Below are 18,287 nucleotides of genomic sequence, written 5' to 3'. Positions count from 1 at the left end.
GGATCACAAATTCAAGGCCAGCCTGAGCAATTTAGTATGACCCTGTCTCAAAATTTAAAAAAAAAAAAGGTGTGGGTGATGACAGAATGTGGTAGAGTGACCCTGGGCTAAATCCCCCCAGTAAAACACACACACACACACACACACACACACACACACACTAGAATACCTTCACAACAGACTAAGAGTCTAGACAATAAAGATCTTTATCTTATAGAACAAAGTCTAGAAATATGGAAATAAGTGGTTACAAGTGTGGTTTAGCAGCTCAAGAACACCAAGTATGCAGGTGGTTTTTTCCTATTTTTTCTATTCAACTATGTGCAGTGTGTCAGCTTTTCACCTTTTGATTTGTACCATTATAGTCGCAATCTTCACATAATCCCACTTGAGGGAAAAAGAAACGGTGGAGCTTTGTCTTTTTTTTTTTTTTAATATCTTTTAGTTGTCAATTGATCTTTTACTTACTTATATGTGGTGTTGAGGATTGAACCCAGGGACTCCGACGTGCCAGGTAAGCACCCTACCACTGAGCCACACTCCAGTCCAGAGCTTTGCTTTTTTTAAGTGGGAGTAAAATATTTCCTAGAAGCTGCCTTCCCTCCATTTCTGTCAAACTCCAGACTACCCTCAAATGTCATTGAATCTGCGATTACAATATTATCTAGTATATAAAAATTGAACATCATTAGGTGGGAAAAACTAATGCCAAGTACAGCCAAGATACCCAAAAGCTACTTGTTTATTTATTTATTTGATACTGGAGATCAAACCCAGGGGTGCTGTACCACTGAGCTACATCCCCAGCCGTTTTTAGTTTTTATTTTGAAACCTTAAAATAAAAGTTACTTGGCAAAAGTTACTCAGGTTCTTGTAAGTTGCTGAGGCTGGCCTTGAACTTGAGATACTCTAGCCTTAGTCTCAATTACTGGACTTCCGGGTGTGCACCATCACGCCCAGACCAAAGGCTATTTTTAACCCAACAAATCAGAAGACAATCACGGCTTTAAAAACTCCCAGGTTTAAACGGTCATTAACAATGGCCACTAACGATGGCTCTTAACTTCAACCCCCTTCAAGCCTCTGGAGGACACCTTCCGCGCGACCTTACTAAACATGACCCTTTGAGGCTTTTGCCCACATTAAATATGGCCACCAAGCTCCACTCTTTTTTACTACCTGATGGATAGCGACAACTCTGTTCCCACGCCCATTTCCAAAAGGGCCTCCTCCTGCGGGCTTGCGTTCTGAGTGCGCACGCGCGAAAGCAAGTCCTCTTCCGGGCAAAATGGCGATGGGCTTGATGTGCGGACGCCGGGAGCTTGTGCGCCTGCTACGGCCCCAGCGTCAGGTAAAGTTGTACCCAAACTGAGAGCCAGGATGCTGCCCTGCCCCCGCACCCTACGCCGGGGACAGGAGCAGCCGCTGACCTGGTTACCAGGATCTGAGTGTCATGACCTCGGGTTACGTCTCGGTCTCGGAGGGCTCGGTGGCCCGGTTATGTTGTCAGTTTCCAGGGATTACCTTACCCCGGGTCGAGTTCTCCGCAGCCTCGGGCCTGGACCCCGGAGTGGGTCTGCGGTAACTGAGGTCAGGAAACTCCGGCTTGAGCTCCACCCTATATGCCCCAGTTGCATGCCTTCAGGCCGGCAGTCTGCACGAGCAGAGCAGCAATGTGCTCGCCTGGATGGCAAGCTGTCTGCTTCTTGAGGGGTGATCCTAGTGAATACCCTGTGGCCTCACGCTGGGCCTTCTGCTTCCAGCATAGACATTCCATTATCCTTTCATCTGATTAGTTCCACAGTATCGTAGAGTCCTCGCAGTGGCCGCGGAAACCGCTGAGAGAGGGGCTCCAGGTCCCAAGCCACCTGGGCTGCAGGCAGCCGCATTATGTCCTCACAACCTCCAGCCACCGCTGCCTCAGTACCTCTGCCATTTCATTTGCAGAAGCCCAGGTAACGAGCCTTTGGTTCCTACTTCTTGGATAGTTTTGTTTTGTTTTGTTCGAGGGGCAAGAGGAAAATGTAGCAGGGTTCTTTCCCACGTTTCACCCAGCTTCCCAAAATATTAGCATCTGCTTGGAATGGATTTTTAACTCAATGGGGAAATGATTGAAGTACATCAATGAGAGATTTATGTTATATTCAAGGCACTCTTTGCCAGAGTAATGCTAAGCTAATGATGGTAATATGAAAAATGACTCCAGGTTTGTGTATTAGGAAAACTATAATTTGCTAATAAATACATGATATCATGGATGCTGTTTCTTTTTTCTTTTAAGAGAGAGAGAGAGAATTTTTTTAATGTTTATTTTTTTAGTTTTCGGTGGACACAATATCTTTATTTGTATGTGGTGCTGAGGATCGAACCCAGGCCGCATGCATGCCAGGCAAGCGCACTACCTCTTGAGCCACATCCTCAGCCCCGAGGCGACCAAGTGGGGTTTTTGGTCATAAAAAGTGAATTGAAGGCTGGGGGTGTAGTTTAGTGGTAGAGCACTTTCCTGCATGCAGGAGACCCTGGGTTCAGTCCCCAGCCCTGAAAAGAAAATCAGTTCAGTTAAAAAAAAAAAAAAACTGATTTGATTTTAAAGATAAATTGTGTGATAGTTTATTTCAACATATGGGGGAAATTGTAATAGTGATAGATGACTGAAGTTCAGGAAACGGTGATTTTGAGAAGTAACTTCCCAGGATGAAAAGAAGTCATGAATTCTTACTTTAAATAATTTATCTTCCTGCCTAGTAGTAAAAAATATGTCCTTTTTAAGCATGAATTCTGTGGACATTGTAAGCCAACCTGGGAGAACAAGAAAAGGAGTCGAGAAAACAGAATCCAGAAATGATTATCATAGAGGACCTCACTTTCTGTGAGTCCTATTTAATAAATACACACATGGCTTCCTTTCACATAGGTCCAAGTACCTCCTGTTGTTCCTGCAACTCCTTCACCCACAGCAGTACCTGAGGTGGCTTCTGGAGGAACTACAGATACAATCCAAGCTGTTGCAGAACAGAGCTTCGCTGAACTGGGACTAGGGTCATACACCCCAGTGGGATTGATCCAGAACCTCCTGGAATTTATGCATGTTAACCTGGGCCTTCCTTGGTGGGGGGCCATTGCAGCATGTAAGAGAAATATATCCTGGACATGGGTAGAATGGGGACCTAAGGATAGAACCTTAAAGATGGCATTTCTTTGAGAGGATTAAGGAAATAGGTGCAGGAATATAAGAGTCAAACAGATAATTCAAGTGAATGGTACAGGTTCATGAAGCTTAGATGCGCTCTATTTTTATTTCCTGAAGAGCATTATAAAGTGGCTTGATAATCTAAGATTCAAGAAGTATAGATATTTGAACATGAGCAGGGAGTTGAAGTAAGAGGGCCTTATTAACAGTGATGAAGCTACCCTGGTTTAATAGTCTGATCAGGCACTGAAACTCCCAAATTAGGAAGGTAACCACATTCCTCTTGTTAAGGTTTAAATTATGCTTTGAATTCTGTTTCTTTCTACACCTTGCTCCTTAAATTATCTCCTCTCTCCTGTGTCTTCAACTTACTTCTGAGTTCTGGGCCCTTTGGGCATGAGTCACAGTATAGAAAAGGCTGAATGAGAGAGACTTTTATCATTGAGGACTTAAAAAAATCTTCAACCTTCTAACTACAGAAGTGCTTTAACTTCATTTTAATTCTAGTTTGTGTTTTTCAGGTACAGTCCTTGCCCGCTGCCTCGTTTTTCCTCTCATCGTGAAGGGCCAGCGAGAGGCAGCCAAGATTCACAACCACTTGCCAGAGATCCAGAAGTTTTCCACTAGAATCAGAGAGGCCAAGTTGGCAGGAGACAATGCTGAGTGTGAGTCAGTTACAGTATGAATGTGAGAGGACCACATTTGCAGACATTCTCCTAGGGGAAAGAGACAACCTAAACCAGGAATTGCAACAATTGGGCAAATTCTAAAGATTTAGCTGTTTCTCAGGCCTAACACTTTCAGGGACTGTCCAAGGTTAATTAGAAATTTCATGGGCCAGGTGTTCACCCTCACTGACATAACTGTTAGCCCAACCATTAATTGTGCCTCACCTCCCAGTTTACAGGGCCTCCTCGGAGATGACACTTTACCAGAAAAAGCACGATATTAAATTCTTTAAACCCCTCATTCTGCCTCTGACTCAGGTGAGCAAAAACATTTCCCTCCTTATTTCATCAAATGGGCTTCTCTGTATTTTCCATGCCCCAGACCTCCACAAAAGCAGTTGGTGGTGATATACATGGCTTTCAGTGATGGGGTACTGAAAATGTCGCCTCTTTTAAAGTTTGCTGACACTGCTTATCCTGTGTAATAGGCACCAGTCTTCATCTCCTTCTTCATTGCCTTGAGAGAGATGGCCAACCTTCCTGTGCCCAGTATGCAGACAGGTGGCCTCTGGTGGTTCCAGGATCTTACTATATCTGATCCCATCTACATGTTACCGATAGTAGTCACTGCTACAATGTGGGGTGTCCTGGAGGTAAGCCCAAGTTGGCCAAGTACCAGGCCTGCAACATAAATTGGGAGTAGGGAGTAAAGTGGCTGGAAATTTCCCTGGAGAAATAGTCAGTGGGTAAGACCAGAATACTAAAACTGACATACGTTCAAAACTCCTTTTCTCTGCTCCCTTGTTTTGTTTTTGGCAGCTAGGTGCTGACACAGGTGTGCAAAGTTCTGACCTTCAGTGGATGAGAAATGTTATCAGAGTGATGCCCCTGGCAGTCTTGCCCATAACCATCCACTTCCCCTCGGTAGGTAATGGCTTAGGAAATGACTCCAAGTCCTCCCATCTAGTCCAGCCACCAGGAATGCAGTCTCTGAGGACCTTCCCTTTATTCTCACCTAGGCAGTGTTCATGTACTGGCTCTCCTCCAATATGTTTTCCCTGGGCCAAGTAGCCTGCCTCCGGATTCCAGCTGTACGCACTGTACTTAAAATACCCCAACGTGTTGTGCATGACCCTGACAAATTACCTCCCCGGGAAGGCTTCATAAAGAGCTTCAAACAAGGTAAGGACATGAAGAGGGGAAAGTGGTCTAAAAAAATGGGAATGGGACTAACAGTTGAGCTCCTCCTTACCCAGGCTGGAAGAATGCTGAAATTGCACATCAGCTCCGTGAGCGTGAACGACGCATGCAGAACCACTTGGAGCTAGCAGCCAGGGGTAAATAATCCTTTCAGGCTAAATTCTGCCTTACATTTCTTCTTTTTCTTTGCTCATTGAGATTTATTTTCTCTTCCTCCAGGTCCCTTACGGCAGACCTTTACCCACAACCCTCTACTACAGCATGAAAAGAATCACCCTCCCAAAACCCCCAGCAGCAGCAGCAGCAGCAGCAGTAACAGCAGCAGCAATAGCAGCAAACCAAAGTCAAAGCAGCCCTGGCGTGACACACTTGGCTGACTTGTGTTCCCTGCTCATTCTGTCAGAAACTCTGTCTCCCCAAAGAACCATCCTAAAGACAGACTTGATGCTTTGTCCTTGTATCAGGCCTAGGAACTGTAGGATGTGGAGATGTTCATTTAAAAAACTGATTCCACTACAAACTCTTATTCCTGCATATAAAAGTACAGGGGAGCCAAGCAATCTTCCTTTCCACAGGATTAGGAAACCTCTGTACTACATGCTGCTTCCTGATATTTTATTAAACAGAGAAATGGATTGTGTACTTCAGAGAAATGAATAGGTTGGGTCAAGATTCTTTTGATAGCCCATGCTCTTGGGAAGTATCTGACCGTTTTTACCTGGCATTAAGACCTTACACTTCTACCCTGTGTGTGTGTTCCAGCCATATTTGCATTGTGGTCATAGAGAAATGACTGATAAGATTGTATCTGAGAATTATAACCACATTTCTTGATAACCTATACAATTTCCATTTCCATCAAGAAATAGATTACTAGATTTTTAGTGAAAATTAAGGTGATGTTTTTATGCAAAAACTTAACATCTTTCTACAACAGTTCTCTTGTTTGTGTAGAGGTTGTTTTTATCAGCTTCCAATAGCTGGCTTGAAAGGAAAGAAATTGTTTTGGGTCTGTCTATACTTAGGCTAATGGGAGCTGTCCCGAAGACATTGTATAAAATGAAGCCATTCAAACTTTTAGGAACATAACCCTTTTATTATTGTTCAGCACCTGTGACAGTTTCATATCTCTCTAAAGGGAGACAAGGTTGGAGCATTGTTGGCCCTTTTAAAGGAAAAGATAAGTAGGTAGTCACACCCAGAGGTGCTCCTGGAACAACAGTGCCACACTACAGTCTGCTTTACCATCCATTTACAAAGTCTGGAACAATACGTAGCAAAACAAATAAATTACTTTGTCATCTCTAAAATGCAAGTTCAAAGGTAGAAGCTGCCTAGACCAGACTCCTGAATGTCGCCTCCAAAGAAGTGAGCTGTACTTCTCAGCTCCCTTGGCTTTAGCCCCTGCTTTCCACATCTCAGGATTCTAGGTAGTATTTAGTTAGATTTAGGATCTTGTTGCTTGGGTATTTCTGCATCTTCCAAATCCATTTCTGCAGCAACTGACATACACAGGACCTGGAGGTACCATGTGGCAGATGCTACAAAGAAAAAAAATTTGAGTTAAAAGTGGGAAGAGGTCAACTGGGTGAAGTTCAAGTAGCACTGAATGGGACTAGGCCCAAAGAGGGTAATTCAGTTAAGGCATATGGTTAATAACAGGAGGGGGCTATGGCAAAGATGACTTGGGAGTCTAGATTTGCAAAAGAGGCCGAAACCTGGCTATCAAGTAGCTGAAGGACCCAAGGCTTACCCAAAGTTCTTCGGAGGCAAAGAGGTCGTTTGTCTTCCGGCACTCTGATGATAAGAAAGTAAAAGGGCAAGCCTGAGAGGGCAATGCCAATGCCGATGAGGGAGTTGATTGTATCACTGTAAAGTGGAACAGCCACCAGGAAGACGGTACAGAGGCAGAAGACAATGGGGAAGAAAATGCTGAGCTAGGAGCACAGAAGAAACTAGGAGTTAGCTCAAGATTCTTGACAACCAGTATAACCCCACCTCCCAAAAGACCAAAGCACTGAAGGGTTAGGGATAAAGCTCAGTAGTGGAACACTTGCCCAGCATGCCCAAGGCCCTGAGTTCAAGTCTCCAGCACTACACAGAGCAGTAAGCCTTCTTTCCATCATCTCAACACAAAACTACCATCAAGTCCCAGGCAACGGTTTCTGAGTGAACTGTCCTGTAAGAATTCCCTTTGCTGGGTGTGGTGGCACATTCCTATAATTCCAGCCACTTGAGAGGCTGTAGCAGGAGGTAATGAGTTTGAGGCCAGCCTCAGCAACTTAGCAAGACAGTAAATTAAAAAAAAAATTTTAAACAGACTGGGGATATGGCTCAATGGTTAAGCATCCAGTTTAATCCCCAGTTTAAAAAAAAAAAAAAAAATCTGGCCATGGTGGTGCACACAACTTGGAAGCCTGCAGCAGGTGGATCACAAGTTGGAGGCCAGCCTGGGAGATTTAGCAAGATCGTGTCTCAAAATACAAAAAAGGACCAGAAATGGTAAAGTGCCTCTGGGTTCAATCCCCAAAGAAGGAAAGAAAAATGCTTCAGATAGAGCAGAGGTTGGTTGGAGGTAAGTTACCTTGAGGGGACGAGGTCGATCAGGCTCCTTCCAGCGCAGATAGAGCTGACCCACAATAGAAAGTCCCACAAAGAACCAGTAGCTGAAGCTGTAGTAGTTAATGAGCTGGAAGATGTCCTCTACACACAAGTAGATCAGTGCCATGATACCCTATAAGTGGAAGCCCAAATTAGCTCCAAAGTGCTTTTTCACCCTTGTTGGCTCTCTTCTTACCCCTTTAAGACTCAAGTTTTGTCCTTCACTCCTTTTCTGTCAGAAGTTAATAGCTTCAACTGGATTTTCAGTTGTTTCTTCAAACTTCTGCCAAGTTAACCCTCTTTAAACAGGCTGGGGTGGTGGCTCAGTGGCAGAGTGCTCACCTAGCGTGTGTGAGGCACTGGGTTCAATTCTCAGCACCATGTATAAATAAATAAAGGTCCACTGACATCTAAAATTTTTTTTAAATAAAACACAAAACAATCCCTCAATCATTTCATAAAGCCCTCTCCATTAATGACCAGCCTTCATTTCCAGCTCTTTTACTACTCCATACTGATTTACTGCAGGACTTTCTGATGCTATTTCTCTTACAAAACCTCTCTCTACTATTTGCAATGCTAACCTTCAAAATCTATTTCAAATACACTTCCTCCAAGTGTCTTTTCAGTCACCCTCTATCCAAGGACCATTTCTTAAACACTACCTGTCATGGCAGTTAATCATTAAAATGTATTCCTTGTACTTTATGCCTTATCTAAGACTGAAAGTGATTACCATTGCTAAGAGGAGTGATTCTCAGGAATCACTGCAGCAGTTGGCACAGCCTCGCCCATGATGGTAGTCCATCATTCCATCAATACTTTTTCTATCAGAGTCCCCTTTAAGACTTTCAGGAAGCTACAACACTCATATCTACTACTACTAAAACTTCCTGAACAATCTGGCTTTCAGTCTTCTTGGATCACTTACGTTGAAAAGCAGAGAAGGCACTGGCGTGAACCGCTCAACATGAATCATGCAGATGGCATCAGGGAGATGGCCTTCTCTTGAGCCCACAAAGAAAAGCCTATTTAGATAAGTTAGAAGAAAGTGAAAAAACTGTGGGGCATTGGGGAACAACCTGGTTCACCTGCCACTGCCCTTCCTCTCTGATATCCCTTCAAAAGGCTCAAATAATACAGAACGGAGTTCGTTGTTGAGATTAATGAGAAGTTAAGACTGCTGATGGGAAGAAGAAAGGTTGAGGAATGCAGGAGGTTAAAGTCCAAGTCCTGTAAGTTGTACAATCTCCTGACCTAGCTCTTCATAATACGAACCCTCCTAGCAAAAGATGCCACTCTTACCGAGAAGCGGCCACAATGGAGGCATTGAGGCCACCAAAACAGGATAAGGCAACTGCCAGTGGGATTGTCCAGTTAAATATTCCAAAAATCTGGTCTGCAAAAGTCTAAGGGAAAGGAATGGAAAATAGTCATTAGTAGGACGTAAAAGGAATGAAAGGCATCAATAGGCATGCTCCCAGGGATCCAACCCTTCTTCCACATTAAGGGTAACAGTTTCTTCTTACAAGCCCAGAATCCCAATGTACTCCTTTCAAAGCTCTCTCCTTTCCAGGACTGTGAAGAGTCGGGATATACCCCAAAACCCACAACAAACCCTCAACCTTCTGCTAGTAAAAATCTTTACCACAGCAACAGCATCACTGGCCAAGATGTCTCTCATATTTAGCACGGTGTAATAGGCCACATTGGTCAAGATGTAGATGATGGTGACAAGAGGCATGGAAATGCCAATGGAGAGGGGCAGATTCCTATAGTGAAACAAAAATAAAGTATACATCAGTCCCACAGGTTCATCCTTATCTCTTAATCCTAGACTTTACTGCCATACTCATCTTTCCAAAGATGGAGTCTCCTGCTACATTTCCCCAGTGCCTCAGCATTTGAGGTTGCCTAGAGTACTGGTTAAAGCTATAAACTTGTAAGAACAAATAAGCTGTGTGTAGTAGTACACACCTGTAATTCTGTCTACTCAGGAGACTGAGGCAGGAGGACCACAAGTTTGAGGTCAGCCTGGACAACTTCTTATCTCAAAAGAAGAAAATGTTTAAAAAGAGGCGAGGAGGTAGCTCCATGATAGAGCACTTGCCTCATATATATGAGGCTCGGGTTCAATCTACAGTACTGGAAAGGAGGGAGGAAGAAAGGGAGGGAGGGAGTAAGGAAGGAAGGGGGTTAGGGGAAAGGAACATCATACCAGGAGAAACAGCTGTGCAAAAAAGGAAACATCAGGGAAAGGAATTGACAAAGAACTAAGTCACAGCATGACAGCAACACAGGAAGAGGGTAGTGATTTTATTTTTGCTTCCAAAGATTATCACCACAGAGAAGTTTAAATTAAGAAAAATATAAGAAGCAATGGAGGCAAATTGTGAAATATAACATCTCCAAAGATTAAGATAGGCCTTCAGTAGGAAAAGCAGAATATATATCTGAGCAAGCAACCTGGGAAATAAATGATTTTTGATCTAAAAATATCCCCCAAGGACTCATGTGTTAGTGTTCAGAGGTGAAAAGACTGGATTAGGAGAGCTATAGCCTCATCAGTGGATTAATCCATTTGATGCATTAATTATGTGAATGGACTACTAGGTGGTAATTATAGGTCAGTAAGGCATGGCTGGAGAAAGTAGGTCTCTGGGGGTGTACCTCTGGGGACTATATCTTGTCCCTGACTCCTCTTACACACACACACACACATACACACACACACACACACACACACACACACACTGCTTCCCAATTGAGCAGCTTTCTTCTACCATGAAATTCTGGTTCATCTCAGGCCCACAGCAAAGGAGTTGGCCAACCATGGACTGAACCTCTGAAACAGCCCAAAATACATTTTTTCCTCCTCTAAACTGCTTCTATTAGGTATTTTGATCATAGCAACAAAAAGCTGACACACACCTTCATCAGTTTGAGAACGTCAGGTACCATCCTAATTGGTCCCCAAGAGAAGCACAAAGACCTGTCAAGATTCCTCTAGCCAAAGAAGCCACGATCTTTATAAACATCCTTGACAGCTAGACTACCAAACTCTTGACAGCTAGACTACCAAAAACTCTTAAAGTCACTCAGCTTCTGTCCAGTAGGTGGAAGCACCAACAAGGCCTCAATCCTGCTTCTAATAACTCTGTTCCCAAAGTTGCAACTCCAGATGTATACCAAGATGGCTCTTCGTTTCTCAAAGCCAAAAGGAGTTTATTGGTATGAGAACTTTTATTCTTTTTGAAAATTTACAGAAATCCACTCCCTGTAAAATCTTACTTCTCAGAATCATAATGTTTTAGAGCCAAGAAAGATCCTATAAGATCCCATAGATCCTATAATTTAACCCTCTTAATTACAGATAAAGAAGCATTCAAAGAAAAGGCACAGAAACTCTCTCAAGGTCATCTAACCAATCAGTGATAAGACAAACTCCAGACCCACTGACTCCCTGACCAGTGCTCTTTCCACTTTGCTCAACTACAAAGCTATTTAGAGTAATGTTGGCAAGTGATATAGTTAAATGACTGAAACAATACCTCACTGTTAGCATGAATTAGGGAAACAAGGAATGACCCAGAAAGGAAGCAAAGGAAGATTTCTGGACATCTATGGCCTAAAGTTATCTATGTAGGGATAAAAATGAATAAAAGATTTATCAAGGGAAAAAAAATTTTTTTAATCCTTTTTGAGATGGTCTTGCTATGCTTCCCAGGCTGGTCACAAACTCCTAGGCTCAAGCAAACCTTCAGCCTCAGTCTCTTGAGTAGCTAAGACTACAGGCATGCACCACTCCATACCTGGTAAGAAAAATCTATTTTAAAAGCGTACACAAGCCAGGTGTGGTGGTGCATACCTATAATCCCACCAGATCAGGAGACTGAGGCAGGGGGATTGCAAGTTCAAAGACAGCCTCAGCAAAAGTGAGGCACTAAGCAACTCAGTGAAACCCTGTCTCTAAATAAAAAACAAAATAGGGCTGGGAATGTGGCCCAGTGGTTAATTGCCCCTGAGTTTAATCCCCATCCCCAACCCCACACCCCAAAAAATGTACATAAGTAATCCCAGTGGTTTGGGTAAGTGAGGCAGGAGAATCGCAGGTTCAAACTCAGACTCAGCAACTTAGTGAGGTCCTAAGCAACTTAGGGAGACCGTGTCTCAAATTTTTTAAAAAGGCAGGGGGCAGTGCTGGCTCAGTGGTTAAGTGCCCTTGAGTTCAATCCCTGGCACTAAAAATTAATAATAAAATAAAAGCATATACAAGCACATAGTACAATCTGCTTTAATTAATAGAGGAATAAATGAAAAAATGTAAAAAAAAGCCTTTTAAAAAAGAATTTAAAGTTCTTCTGGGGACAGCATTTGGAGGCACTCAAAATGGTCCAGAGTTTGACATTCTATCGTAGGCTTTCCTACAATACAGCTTCTTATAAAACTAGGCTATCCTGAACCCCTGGCAATAGAATCATTTACACAGAGATGGTTGGGAAAGCACCAAAATCTACATGTGCTGTGTTCCCAGGCATACTTCAAGGGGTTTGTGCTGTGAGACCTAAAGTTCTTTTTTTTTTTTCTTTTTTTCTTTTTGGTACCAGGGAATGAACTCAGGGGCGCTTAACCACTGAGCTACATCTGCAGCCCATTTTTTGTATTTTATTTAGAGACAGGATCTCACTGAGTTGCTTCAGACCTTGCTAAATTGCTGAGGCTAGCTTTGAACTAGCAATCCTTCTGCATCAGTCTTCTGAGTCTCTGGGATAACAGGTGTCGTGCCACTGCTCCCAGCAAGACCTAAAGTTCTTATGAGATGTCTAAAACAAAACAAAAAAAATAATGTGTCAAGCTGAGCGTGGTGGCATATACCTGTAATCCCAGCAGCTTGGGAGGCTGAGACAGGAGGATTGTGAATCCAAAGACAGCCCCAAGCAATGGCCAGGCACTAAGCAACTCAGTGAGACCCTGTCTCTAAATAAAACAGAAAACAGGGCTAGGGATGTGACCAAGTGGTTGAGTGCCTCTGAGTACAATCCCCAGTGCTCCCCCCACAAAAAAAAAAAAAAAAAAAAAAAGGCAGAGAAAAAAATCATGTCACCAGGGCCTATGGTGGTTCCATAAGTGCTAAATGTGTCTGTGACAGGACCAAGTGTGCTTTCCTTATTAAGGAATCATGAAAGTGTTGAAGGCACAAGCACAGAGTCAGAAAGCTAAATTTAAAAATGAAGCTTCTTTGAATAATAAAAAAAAAAAAGAATTTAAAAGCATACTTGAGTTCATATCTTAGCTCTGTTAGTGGGATCATGGACAAGTTATATTCTGGGGCCTCTGACCTCCCATCTATTAAATTAGGGTTGATGGAATTCACTCAGAGGCAGTTATGGCATATAGTCTTGCAGAGTAAGAGCTCAATGAATGATGGGTATCAGGGTTGTGGAAAGTTGGTGGTGAGGTACCTACCTCTCAGGATTCTTGAGCTCTTCAGTGACATAGTTGAGGGTATCCCAGCCTGAGTAGGAGAACAGAGCTGAGTACAGTGCCAGGGCAATGTCACCCATTACAAATGATGAACCCTCAAAGGAATTCTCCAAGTTAGTCGTGGCTCCTAGAATCCAAGAACAATGGAAAGCAGAAGTATTAGTGGCCCACTCCCCTAATCTCAAGATGATCCAATAAAGTAGTGGAAAAATATGGCAGTAAGAGCAGGTAAGTGACTCAGAACATCTTTGGCAGCAACGGTATCAGTGAAGGAGAGGGAACAGAAGACAGACATCTATAGAGATGATGGAATGCAAAGAATGACATGGATGGGGATCTTGACAGAAGAGCTCAGCTTTCTAGGATAAGAAACCAGCATGTAGCAGAAGGGGTAGAGAACAGGAATGGTGTCCTGTTTCTCTCTGCTCTATAGTCTGCCTGATTCTTATCCCCTTTCTGACACCAGACACAGCTGACATGAGGTAGAAGGACAGGGCTCCATCTGCCCAAGTCAACAGACTAGTTGTAGAGTGGGTTTCTACCTGGAAACTAGAGAAGTGGGTATAAGAAGTTCATTGTTGACCTTGCCCACTTTCAAGGGCAGAACCATCAAATCAACAGCACTAGGTTCAAAAACCACAAAAGCCAACTCCCAGAGTATGGTTGTCAGTCCTTTTGCCAAGATCAGCCTCATCTGGGCGTGGTAGCATATCCCTATAAAATAAACATGTCAGCAGGTCCTATGGTGGTTCCATATGTGCTAGAACTAGCATGCATAGAACTTAAAAGAACAGGCTTTGGAGTTCGCTGCCTGAGTACATATTTTAGTCTCCTACTTACCACTATGAACTTGGGCAAATTCTTATAGCATATTTCTTCATCTATAAAAAGGGAATAATAACAGTGCCTACCAAACAAGGTTATTGGAGATTTAAGTGAGATAATATACAAAGTATATATTAAGAAGAGTATGTCTCATAGAAAATACTTAACAAATATTAGCTGCTATTATTTCTTACCCTGGCCAAGTTTAACAATGCCTGCAATGATGACCGCAATCAGTGCTGATACTTTAGCATAGGTGAAAATATCTTGTACCAGGGTTCCCCACTTGACATAGGCACAGTTAACGAAGGTTAAGAGACCTGAAAGAAAAATAATACTGATTGGTGACTAACCCTTCACACCCAGACTCCTAAGCAATTTTTCTAGTAATAGTTTCTAAAAAGGCCCGTTTCACAAAGAAAGTATATGTGTTTAGGCTTTTACTTGCTTTGCATAAGAAACTTCGGCCCAGAATGTCCTTACTATTATCATTCAAAGACATCTGCTGAGCACCTGTGTACACAGCACCACCATGATCCCTACCCCAGCACCTTATACAGGAGACAGAAACAAAGTAATCTCAGATTTGCTTACATACAAAAGTACACCCAGGGGCCGGGGTTGTGGCTCAGCTTGCCTAGCATGAGTGAGGCACTGGGTTCGATCCCCAGCACCACATAAAAATAACAACAAATAAAATAAAGTTAAAAAAAAAAAGTACACCCAAACTGGATGCAGTGGGAGACAACTGGATTAGTGTGTTCTGGCTGTTGGCTCTGAGAAGTCACTGTCTCTCCCTCCTACCCACCCTGCCACACACACACACATAGGCTTTAGGACCCAGCACTTTGTCTCATTAGTATTACTGTTAACCTTGCCCAGTCCTGTTATAACTTCATTGTCTGGTCCAGCAGGTCAGAATGTGTGGCCAAGGATTGGGAGGGAGGCCAGACTTCCTGCCCACTGCCTGCCAGATCAGCTGCTTGTTTTTGTGCCTGAAAATATTCTTGAAGCAAAGAGCGGTTCCTATAGAATGGGGACAGAGCATTTTTCCTAATGGACAATGCAGAAATAAGAGCTATAACATTCCTCATAATCCGTCTATCCTGAGGTAGAGGTAATTACTTTACCCAGATAAGCTTGGGTAAAGTTTATGCATTATTCTTAAAGAGCCAAGTTTCTGAACTGGTCTCCATAAGACCTCAAATTATTTTGCAAAGCGTCATGTTTGTATGAGTATATACAATTTTTATAGGAAAAGAGCCGATAGCTTTTATCAGAATCTCAGAGAAGATACAGTGGTTGTGTCTCAGTGGCAGCACATGTGCTTAGCATGCACAAGGCTGTGGGTTCAATCCACAGCACCAATAATAATAATAACAATAATCTTAGAGAAATCTATTAACCTCCCCACTCCCCACCCCCCCAAAAAAAAAGTTAAGAAGGGAAGCCCACATATGCTATGAAGTTGGCCACTAACCCCAGGATGTAGTGGGGAAGAAAGTCAGAACAACTCTAAGGCTTATCAGAATGTCCCTTAGATCCCTTGCCAGCCTATTAGGAAAGCAGACATACCTTCCTCTTGGTGACACCATGAATCCCTTCACAGCTCAGCAACTGGAACACCATAGGAGTATTTAATCTTAAAGCCCTTCTCCCAAAGGCTCCAGGGGTAAGGCCAGCCTTGCCCTGCCAGTGTAGAGAGGGAGGCCCAGTGATGGAACTCATCTACTTCAGGCCACCACAGTCAGAAACCACTTCCTGTCTGAGTTCTCCTGGCAGTTCATGGTCCTCAGTGTCCCCAGTTCTGTTCTGTTATATCCTGGCCTCATACATTCTGGCCCAGAAGCTCCTTCATTCTGAGAAGCAGGAAAGACTGACCTCTCAGAAAAGCTATCCATCTTTCTCTCACCCTCTCTTTCATCCTCATTTTACTTACTGCCCTGTTTTCTGCTCTTCTTAAGAGGGGCATTCCTATATAATTCAAACACTTGCCTTGCTGCCGAATAAACAAGGTAATAAAGAACCAAATCTTATCACAGGGCTGGACAAAAATGTACCCATCACTCCAGGCCACCCCAGTGCTGAGTTAATAATTAAAGACACAATGAACAGTCTCCACTGGCATCCCACAAAATGACCAAAGTGCCTTTATCTTGCCCTGCACAAAACTGCCTAATCTGTTGATCCTCCTCAGTCAGTCATCTACCCCTTATTACCTTCCAGACTTCCACTGCCATCCATTCAGCAGCCTTTGTGCCCTTTTTCTCATCCTGTAACCTCTCTAGCCCTTTCCTTCAGGCTCTGTTTATAAACACAACACAAACAAGGTTCCCATTAGAAACACCAAGCACAAGTAATGCTACCATAAGCTCAGGGGAATAGGATCCTCTAACACAAATTCTTGGTTAGCCTGCAGATAACCCAGGGTCATAACTCCCAACTGGAATAAATGTAAGAGACTAGTTTACAGACCACAATCTGACTCTGCAGCTGTGTACCACAAAGGTTCCCTTCTCAGCTCTGTCCAGGGATACAAGCAGGAAAAAGTAGGGACATCCAAAAATTCACCAGCCTTTACTACAAAAACTTCTGCAATGAAAATATATGAATTGCTTATATTTTGGTCCCTATTGCTTCTTCCTTTTTTTTTTTTTAATTGTAGTTGAACACAACATTTTTATTTTATTTATTTATTCTTATGTGGTGCTGAGGATCAAACCCAGGGCCTCAAACATGCTAGGCAAGCGCTTTACCACTGAGCCACAACCCCAGCCTCTACTGCTTCTTTACTTTTATATTTATCCATTTATCCTCTTAACTCCAGTAGTGCCCCTCCCCGACTTGTGAACTTTATTTCTCAGCCATGCGCCCACCATCTTGTCCTGATCTGCTCTATGCATTGAGCACAAGGGATCCATTTGACTGGGGAAAAGAGTTCTATGGAAATAAACCCATGGGTGCTGAGGATATAGGCTCAGAGCACTTGCCTAGCATGCTCAAGGCCCTGGGTTGAATCCCCAGCATCACAGAAACAAATAAAAAAGAAGCCAGGGAACAGAGGGAACTGCCTGAAGAGAGCTATCCTCACCTCTCCAGAGCCCTGCTTCCTCCTGGCCCTGGGAGCAGGAAATGCATATGGCAGACAGTAGTGCTGACTAGGCTCTTTGTCCCCTGCCTCAGGATACAGCTGACCAGAGGCCCCAGAGCCCAGCTAAGTATACTGGTTTTAAAGTGGAGCCCAACCTCCTGCTTCTATTAGAGACGGGAGGGGACCATGGGTTTAGATTAATGCAGAGGCAACTGCACTCTAACCTCTAGAATGCAGATGCCCTACTCTTCTACCTCTAGGCACAATTCGGTCCTTACCCAACACTTGGCCAAGTCCACAGAAGAATGGCCTAAAATGACCTTAAACCCTTAACCCAGGTACAGCTCCATTCCTGCTTTAACCCCAGGGGAAATAAAAAAACGCAAAGATGTCACTCCTAAAACATCTAGAGGTGCTTCTAAATGGATCATCAAACCCAGCCTACACAGAATCTAGTTCTTCCAGTAGGGCCCAGTGTGAGCTCTAGACTTAAATCCAGAAATCATCTGACAGGTTGATCCAGAAAGGAACAATACTTGAAGACCTACCCTGGATCCATGCCTAGATTTAGTTTAGATACTCAAACTAAATAGTCCCTGGAAAAAGACATTAAACCCACAATACTCCCAGCACCATTAACTTTAAATACATATCAATGAAACACACAACTTAGGCTGCTATTTTATCCCATTTTCTGCCTTAAATTCCCAGGAACTATAAAATGTCAATACTTTATTAGATATTCATTCCATTTTTAAGGAGATCTATAGCTCTTCATCCCACTAAGTCAAATTATTTGGGGCTACATAGGATCAAGCTAAACCCTCTTGTACACAATGGCCCTTCTTAGCATTGAAGATTAGTATCCTGTGCACCTTGAGTCTTCCCTTCTTTAGGCTAAAAACCCAGTATCTTCAACACCTTGTGGGGCAAATATGGCTTCAAGGCCACTAACATCCCAGGACTCTCCTCTTCATTTACTTCACTGTCAGGGTCTTCCTGGAAACTCAAGATCCCATACAGAGAACTCCAGACATTGTTGCATACTGCAGAGTCACAGTCAGAATTCATTAACTACAACTTGTTTATCCCCACCTCACATTAATGAGTTATTTTCCGACTTCCTTTCTGAAATTGTAAAAACATTTTTTAAATACTTTATTAGTTGTTGATGGACTTTTATTTACTTATATGTGGTGCTGAGAATCGAACCCAGTGTCTCACACAT

At 43.1% G+C, this 18,287-nt stretch overlaps 2 protein-coding genes across 8 annotated transcripts in view; one reads left to right on the top strand and one right to left on the bottom strand.

The window, feature by feature from the left end:
- The first annotated feature begins 1,200 nt into the window (after nucleotides 1-1,200).
- Nucleotides 1,201-5,693, top strand: OXA1L (OXA1L mitochondrial inner membrane insertase). 2 transcript variants are annotated; one of them, XM_081290530.1, is made up of 10 exons: nucleotides 1,201-1,351; nucleotides 1,797-1,955; nucleotides 2,915-3,128; nucleotides 3,712-3,855; nucleotides 4,091-4,176; nucleotides 4,347-4,511; nucleotides 4,678-4,782; nucleotides 4,878-5,040; nucleotides 5,115-5,195; nucleotides 5,278-5,693. In XM_081290530.1, exons 1-10 carry the CDS (start codon nucleotides 1,289-1,291, stop codon nucleotides 5,433-5,435), a joined length of 1,338 nt encoding a protein of 445 aa, XP_081146656.1. In that variant the 5' UTR covers nucleotides 1,201-1,288; the 3' UTR covers nucleotides 5,436-5,693. The 2 variants fall into 2 exon arrangements, with proteins under 2 accessions (XP_081146656.1, XP_081146657.1); XM_081290531.1 differs by lacking the exon at nucleotides 1,201-1,351 and adding an exon at nucleotides 1,363-1,590.
- Nucleotides 5,694-6,013: 320 nt separating this feature from the next.
- SLC7A7 (solute carrier family 7 member 7) overlaps nucleotides 6,014-18,287 on the bottom strand; it is a 158,230-nt gene continuing 145,956 nt past the window's right edge. For all 6 annotated transcript variants that reach the window (XM_081290524.1, XM_081290526.1, XM_081290525.1 and 3 more), the window contains 8 exons: nucleotides 14,163-14,288; nucleotides 13,126-13,270; nucleotides 9,308-9,431; nucleotides 8,965-9,068; nucleotides 8,591-8,687; nucleotides 7,643-7,792; nucleotides 6,812-6,995; nucleotides 6,014-6,599 (listed from right to left, as the gene is read on the bottom strand). In XM_081290524.1, coding sequence (XP_081146650.1) covers nucleotides 6,496-6,599; nucleotides 6,812-6,995; nucleotides 7,643-7,792; nucleotides 8,591-8,687; nucleotides 8,965-9,068; nucleotides 9,308-9,431; nucleotides 13,126-13,270; nucleotides 14,163-14,288 — 1,034 coding nt within the window. In that variant the 3' untranslated portion in view covers nucleotides 6,014-6,495. The remainder of the gene's footprint in view (nucleotides 6,600-6,811; nucleotides 6,996-7,642; nucleotides 7,793-8,590; nucleotides 8,688-8,964; nucleotides 9,069-9,307; nucleotides 9,432-13,125; nucleotides 13,271-14,162; nucleotides 14,289-18,287) is intronic.

Source organism: Spermophilus citellus (genome assembly GCF_964194105.1).
Source record: "Spermophilus citellus genome assembly, chromosome: 4".
NCBI classification, from domain to species: Eukaryota; Metazoa; Chordata; class Mammalia; order Rodentia; family Sciuridae; genus Spermophilus; species Spermophilus citellus.
This window is presented reverse-complemented; position numbering and strand designations above follow the sequence as displayed.

What these genes read in the sequence shown, in the direction of transcription:
- OXA1L (XM_081290531.1), top strand. Translation starts at nt 1,381, where the DNA reads ATGCTGCCCTGCCCCCGCACCCTACGCCGGGGACAGGAGCAGCCGCTG. An exon ending in GTGGGTCTGCGGTAACTGAG is followed by an intron (nt 1,591 to 1,796) that starts GTCAGGAAACTC and finishes TCATCTGATTAG; the next exon opens with TTCCACAGTATCGTAGAGTC. An exon ending in TAACCATCCACTTCCCCTCG is followed by an intron (nt 4,783 to 4,877) that starts GTAGGTAATGGC and finishes ATTCTCACCTAG; the next exon opens with GCAGTGTTCATGTACTGGCT.